Source organism: Myotis brandtii, unplaced genomic scaffold (assembly GCF_000412655.1).
Source record: "Myotis brandtii unplaced genomic scaffold, ASM41265v1 scaffold450, whole genome shotgun sequence".
Taxonomy (NCBI): Eukaryota; Metazoa; Chordata; class Mammalia; order Chiroptera; family Vespertilionidae; genus Myotis; species Myotis brandtii.
This window is the reverse complement of record NW_005367210.1, coordinates 1,149,869-1,157,634: the sequence shown is the minus strand read 5'-3', so window position 1 is coordinate 1,157,634 and position 7,766 is coordinate 1,149,869. Positions and strand designations below refer to the sequence as shown.

The 7,766-nt window shown below is 37.1% G+C and overlaps 1 protein-coding gene and 1 pseudogene across 1 annotated transcript in view; both read right to left on the bottom strand.

Moving 5' to 3' along the window:
* The window catches only part of LOC106723620, a 22,287-nt pseudogene extending 20,673 nt beyond the window's left edge, over window positions 1-1,614 (bottom strand).
* Window positions 1,615-5,633: 4,019 nt separating this feature from the next.
* Window positions 5,634-7,766, bottom strand: part of LOC102256522 (protein ZNF738-like) — a 32,489-nt gene continuing 30,356 nt past the window's right edge. Inside the window, exon 5 of the mRNA XM_014546545.1 lies at window positions 5,634-6,032. Coding sequence (XP_014402031.1) covers window positions 6,013-6,032 — 20 coding nt within the window. The 3' untranslated portion in view covers window positions 5,634-6,012. The remainder of the gene's footprint in view (window positions 6,033-7,766) is intronic.

The window sequence follows — 7,766 nt, the reverse complement described above, 5'->3', positions numbered from 1 at the left end:
ACTGGAGGGTGGAGCCCAGCCCCCAGGATGACCAGGGTCAGCGTCGCCGGGGATGGTAGCTGGGCCCCTGCTCCTGTCCGCTTGCCTCAGTGTTTGTATTTTCTGAATTCTGAACCTGTGCAATTTCTTTCGTGCCCTGTAAAGCAGGACTACTCCCTGCCCATTTTAAGTTGATATTTCAAACTGTTTAATGTAAAATTTAGAGTTCAGTGGGCCACTTATGTTGAAAGCTACAATGTCTTTGTTTTAACAGGATGAAAACGGATTTGCTCAAAACTTCCATTGGGAAGTGGTGGACTCGCCTGTGGGGACTGACAGAGATGCCAGCTGAACTCCAGCTCTGGGGTCTGAGAACCTGGCAGAGTTGTGGTGGAGCGATGATTCGATGGAGGAACGACCCAAATAAGTAATATAATGAAGCAAGGAGTGCAGTTGTCTGTGCAGGAGATGCAAACTTGAAGGTAAAATTCAAAATTGTATCTGTGTGAAATTCAAAATTCTACCTTTGGGAAACAGGCCATCGCAGACCAACATCTATCAGAACACCATTTCCGTTCCCATTCCCCACTCACCCTGTGCTCAGATGCAGAGAATTTTATAAGGACAAGACCTGGAGGGATGAAGCATGTGATAATTTAGGTCACCATCCATGCTTTAAAAAAAAATATGCAGCTATAGTTGTGAATTGTTATGTTTTTCTGTAGAGTTCTGTCAGTTTTTACTCCACCTGTTTAGAGTTTCTGTTTTGATTGCACAATGTTCAGAATTCTGTACTCCTGAAGAATTCATCTCTTTATCATTTTGAAATGAACTTCTTTATCCCTAATAATAATAATAATAATAATAATAAAATATGCAAGATAAATTTTTCGGACAACAATTAATTTGTCACTAACTTCTGTATATAATTCAATTTCAAATTTATATTTATGCAAAAAAGGAGTATTTTATGTACTTTTTATATTTTAGCTTTTTGCTTGTTTCCTACTTATGAAGTTCTCAAAGATGTGGATAATAAACCCTGTAAAATAAATGTACTGTTACAAGACAATAGAATTTTCCCTAGCTGGTTTGGCTCAGTGGAAAGAGTTTTGGCCTGTGGACTGGTTCGATTCCGGTCAAGGGTACATGCCTGGACGTGTGCAGGAGGCAGCCAATCAATGATTCTCTCTCATCATTGATGTTTCTATCTCTCTCCCTCTTCCTGCCTCTCCGAAATCAATAAAAATATATTTATTTTTTAAAAAACAGAGACAATAGAATTTGCTTTTACCTTATAGAAATTTTTGCAATATTTCTAAAGACATTTAGTAAAGATGTCTATCCTCTTTCAAATGAACCATAAAGTAAAACAATCTAATCAATTTCTAGAGGTCTTTCAAACCTTCAAGAAACTTTAAAGCAATATCTATGACATCATATCCATCATGAATTACATTTTTCTCTCAAATCCCTATATGTGCAACATTTCTGTCCAGTAAGAATTTTTGATGAGGTCAAGGCATTTTGGATAAACTCTCCTTTAGCATATTCATATGTGATGTTTCCCCAGGTTATGCCTTTTTTGACATTCATTACATTTGACTTACCTAATATTTTGTAAAGTTTGAACATCATTACTCATAAAATGTGTAAGATTTCATTTCAAACTCAATATCATGATTATCCCCCAACTGTTGACATTTGGATAAGAACTTTGCCACACAATGTATTAAAAGATTTCTTTTACATGTATATTTACTAAAGTTTGGTAAAGTTCAACTCTTGGTAAAATACATTGTCCAGTGCATTATATTGTAAGATACCTTCCCCACGTAGGAGATTCTCATGCTTACTGAAGATTCATCTTTCTAAAGACAGCCCAAATTCATTATATTTGTAAATAATTTTTTCTCTAGTATGTATAACTGTGATATTTGTTCATTAATGAAGAATGGATTGAAACTTTCCCTATCTCTATTGCAAATGTCAGTTTTGATACTAGGAAGGATTCTTCCATGTTATGAAACTAAGGAACCATTTTGAAATATTTCTTGACTTGATTACACTTATACTATGCTACTCAATATTGATCTCTATAGTTAAGCCTGAGGTAACTGAAAGCTTAACCTCATCTTTTTATCAAACCATTCCAGGCATTGGCTTCCAGCATAGATATGTGTTTTTAATACAGTGTTCGGCTTAGATTTGACGATCTTGACAAGGTAGATTATGTAGATTTACTGTCTGTAGTAATATCACCAACCAACCATGTTGCCACAAAAGAGCTTTCAACACAGGCTCCCATTTTCACATGAACTTTTTATCAAACTCAGAACTGTTGGAGAAAACCCAATTACAGATCAAAGTCAAGCATCCATGTTGTTCACGGGGAGTTTTGCTGCTTATAAAATTTACAAGGGAGTGAAATGGATAAAAGGAGTATTCACATGAATAAAAAGAGTATTTCCTTAATCACTGGAAGTTTTTGACATGTGTCTCCCTGTACTATCGTTATAAAACATGCAAATTATTAGGTTATTAAAATCTTCACAATTATTGAAGGCTTCAAAAAACTGAAAAGCATAAAAATTAGTTTGACCTGGTGAGTTAAATTCTATATCACAAAATCACAGACCATATATATATATATAGAGAGAGAGAGAGATATTTTTTTTTCATCTTTGTATATTTATTTTTTTAGAGAGAGAGGAAGGGAGAGAGAGAGACATAAACATCAATCAGCGGCCTCCTGCACGCCCCCTGCTGGGGAATGAGCTTGAAATCAGCATGTGCCCTGAACAGGAATCACACTGGTGACCTTCTGGTGCATGGATCAACACTCAGTCACAGAACCACAGTGGCCAGGCAAGACTATATTTTTTTAAGCACACATGGAACACATATTTAACACTGTCAACTAAAAAAAATCTGGGTTTATGTAAAGAGAGACTATACAAAAGATTATTTCAGTAGGGAGAATGCTCTGACCATGGGACTTAAAAGGGTCTCAAAGACCAGACAGAAAGGGCTTTTCTTTTTATAGAGTGGTCCACAAGGCTAGAAAGGACAGGGGGTGGGGGAGTGGATGAGCAGGGAGCCTAACCCACCCTTGTGAACACCTTTTACCCTGAGTTTGCCTGATCTAGAAGGAGGGGTTTTTCCTAATTATACTGTTCAAGGATGAGCCACAGTTCAGGGATCTGGGGAGATGGAGAGAAGATTGATTAGGTGTGATTTAGTCATGTCACAGCATTTTGTTCCAACTGATCAATGGAGACAACCAGTTCAGCTAATTATAAGATGAAAAATGGCATTGGTAAGGTTTGTGCCTGGCTTTGTTCCAGGTAAGCAATGGTGTTGCCCACAATCCTATCTAAGTAATATAAGAAAGGGCATTTCTATTTTCACCAACACAAAGCCTTGCGCGAACTTCTTTAACAGCTGCTGGGTGCCAAGATGAGAGGGCTCACGTAAAGTTCAATGTTGTCACTACCGATTATGACACCAAAAAGTTAAAAATAACAAATACAAATATATTAGAATATTAAAAAACACTCAAATCCTATAACAATAAGAATAAGCATGCTCAAAGATTCTGATATACTGTATTTTTCTGAATTTGACTCTACACTTAATTTTACACTTGCTTTTTTATACTCTCATGTTACTAACAAATATTTTTCATTTCAGCTTGAAGACCAATGTTCAGGCATCCTCAAAACAGTCTCTTAATTTCCTTATCCTTGTGACTTAGCCACACTTTTCTGTGTTTTTCATTCCTTCTAGCTTTTCTTGAGAACTGACACTTTAAATAACATAATGTGGAAATCTAGAAATCAGAATCTCCTCTTTCAGGTTTGTTGCTGCTACGTGTTGTGGACTGTAATTAGTTTAGTGCTTTTTCACAGTGGTTTTGTAAAGCCTGTCTTCATTACATTGTGTGGTCAGTGTAGTTTCTCTTCCATTAACTTAGTAGTCATGTTTCACAGAGATTTCACTGAGTGACTGGAGCCAAGACAGAAAGGAAAGAGGAAATAAAGTAAGTTGCTCTCCCAGTATTTGCAGATTGGCTCTGAGTTTTGACAGTTGATCAAACATTCAGCCATGCCATCTGCCACACTGTCTTCACCTTCACTTTCTGTTTGTGCAGAGCAAGAGGAGACAGCTAATGTCTTTACCCAGGTACTTCTATTCCCCAGTATATGGGTGCTATTTGTAAAGCCCTTAGTCCAAACATATTTTTTCTTCTCAGCCTCACCACACGCTTTTGATCTTTCTGTCACTTATCCCATTACCCCTTGTCCTAGTCTGCTTTGGCCAATATTGTTGCTTTCAAATTCTGGATGATTTTCACTGAAATGTGCCAATGAGAAAAACATGTATTGAATTAAAAAGGCAAAAAGGAAGCAGAAATGTCATTTTCAGAACCCCATGTTTGCCAATGAGAAAAACATGTATTGAATTAAAAAAGCAAAAAGGAAGCAGAAATGTCATTTTCAGGAGAACCCCATGACCTGATAAAGACTCTGTAAACCTCCCCATTGGTTCTAATTTAAGGTAGCCAGAAGCAATAACTCTCAGACATATCCATGATCTTTGGCTTCTCCTCGCACTTTTTGCTTTTGGATATAATTTCCCAGTCTTTCATACACCTCAGTGCTCAAGTTTCTACCTCTCAAATAATTACATGTATGTTTTCCTGACAAAATACAGATTGTTACAATCCCTCAGAGTACTAGTTCTATGTTTTCAAAGTTTAAAAATCTCAAATCAGCGTGACTATGTTGGTTCCATGGTCCATTGGTTCTTAAATTTTTCATCTTAAAGAAAGTGTGATTTTGATTATATTTTTAAAATTTGATGCTCAAAAATACTGAATAGATGGAACAACTGAATATCTACATGGAAAGAATACAGGTGTACCCCTACTTGACACCATATATAAAAGTTCATTCAAAACAGATGAAAGGACTCAGTGCAAGAACCATTCTTTTTGTTGCTGTTGTTAAGAACCATTCGTAATACAAGAATATATATTTCTCAAACCAAGATATACCAATGGACAAAAAAAAAAATTTAATGCTTACTATCATGAGTTATTAGGGAATGCAAAACAAAACCGTGAGATGCCACTTTACACCTGTGAAATCACTAAAATGAAAAAGATAAAAAATAACTGTTAATGAAAAAGTGGAATAATTGAAAGCCTTGTGCATTGCAGGTGAAAATATAAAATGGTGTAGCTGCTTTAGAGAAGAGCTTGGCAGGTCCTCGAAAAAGATAAAGTTGAGTATCTTATCATTATGACACAATTCCACCCATGTACGTACACCCAAGGTAATTTAAAATGTGTGTACACTAAAACAAACAAACAAAAGTCTCCTAAATAAATTTTCCTAGAAGCACTGTTTATAATAGTCTAAAAGTAAGATTTAAAAATTTTTCTTATGGCAAAATATAACTATTCAGCCATTAAAATGAACCAAGTTGCAAGTAACACGATGGATGAGAGTTGAAAACATTTTCATTGAAATTAGGTGAACACCAGAGGCCACATATTACTTTATTATTTTATTTCCATGAAGTTTCCAGAATAGGCACATACATAGAGACCAAAATTACACAAGTAGTTTCCATGGGGTAAAGATGAGGTTGCTAGAGTGTATGGGATTTCATTTGAAGGTGATGAAAATATTCTGAAGTAAGAGTTGAGGATTTTACAAAATTGTGAATATATAATAACCCACTAATGTTTCATGTGAAAGGCTAAATTTTATGGTATGAATCACATATAGGTAAAATGAAAAAATCCAGTTCTTTCATTGACATAAAGGAACCTCTTTCTTCACATTCATAGAGTACCTACTTCGTACTAACATTATTCTGTGGACATTTTTATGAAGACACAGTCCTTTCTCCCCTGTATATTGTTGGATGCTGTGTTGTCTAATCTTTCTTCATCATGTGGCTTTAGCATGGCAGCTGCAGGGAGCAGGATTTGAGACTTTTCTTGCTGTTTCCACTCTGCTTTTATTTTGCAATCTTACTGCCTAAAGATCAAATAGGGTGTTTCAGAACTAGTAAGACCAAGTCTTATGATAAATCATAGTGTTATATATTAAGCACCTTCTATCTGCCAGGCTCTGTTACATACATCCTCGATCCTCTTATCAGGGTGGTATTTTGATCCACTTTGTACAGAACCAGACACTAAGGCTCAAGGATAGAGAACATAGATGCTAAAATTAATCAGTCTGTGAATGGTGAGATGAGCCCTGCCTTTTCCCCCTGTGTGTCCTTGAACAGCTGGGTTTCTCTTTCAGCCTCATCCCTTAAGTGAGACCACACAGGGCCTGCCTTCAGGGCGATGGGAAAATGAGGAGCTGAGGACACAGAGGGACCAGCCCAGCATCTGGACACCAAGAGGCTCTCGATGGTGGCTGATCACAGCATCTCATCCCTCCAGGGACATCTAGGCACCTCGGGTGTTTATGACCTGACTTACTCAAGTGACTCTCTTACTATAATATCAAAATGTTTGATGTATTTTAGGAAGCAAGTTAACTATTTACTGATGTAAATACTTGTTAATATGTGTTGTCTGTCCACTGTTAGAGAAGGTGTTAAGTAATAACCATTGTGAGTCACTCTAAATTATTTTTCCATAGAAAGAAACTGCTCTTCCTTTTGTTCTTTTTTGTTTGTTCGTTTGTTTAAATCCTTATTGTTGGGAGTATTATATATGTATCCTCCCCCACCTCCATTAACTTCCTCCAGCCTGCCCAAGCCCCCTGCCCCAGGTCTTTACCATCATATATATATAGTACTTTGGTTGATTACCTTCCACCCACTCACTCTCCCGTGCCTTCCTTCTGAGATTCCGCACTCTGTTCCATGCTTCCATGTCTCTGGATTCACTCCACTCATCAGTTTATTTTGTTAATTAGATTCTACATGTGAGTGAGACCCAGTGATATTTGTATGATACTCTCCAGGTATCAAAGGGAAGAGATTCTTCCTTTTTACTGCTGCATAGTATTCCATGGTAAAAATGTACATCAGCATTTTTATCCACTTTTCTACTGATGGACACTTGGGTTGTTTTCCAGATCTTAGCTATTGGAAATTCTGCTGCTATAAGCATAGGGGTACATACATTCTTTCTGATCGATGTTTTGAGTTTCTTAGGATATATTCCTAGAAGTGGGATCACTGGGTCAAATGGCAGTTCCATATTAAATTTTTTGAGGAAACTCCATACTGTTTTTTTTTTAAATATATTTTATTGAATTTTTACAGAGAAGAAGGGAGAGGGATAGAGAGTTAGAAACATCGATGAGAGAGATCGATCAGCTGCCTCCTGCACAGCCCCCAGTGGGGATGTGCCCGCAACCCAGGTACATACCCTTGACCGGAATCGAACCTGGGACCCTTGAGTCCGCAGGCCGACGCTCTATCCACTGAACCAAACCGGTTCGGCCATACTGTTTTCATAAGGGCTGCACCAGTCTGCAATCCCACAGCAGCTTATTAGGGTTCCCTTTTCCCCACATCCTCGCCATTACCTGTCATTTGTTGACTTGTTGATGGTAGCCTTACTGACAGGTGTGAGGTGATACCTTATTGTCATTTTAATTTGCATCTCTGATGAGTGACTTTGTTGAGCATTTTTTCATATGTCTCTTAGCCATCTATATGTCTACTTTGGAGAAGTGTCTACTTAGGTCCTTTGCAGATTTTTAAATTAGATGTTTGTCTTCTTTTTGTTAAGTTGTATAAGTTCC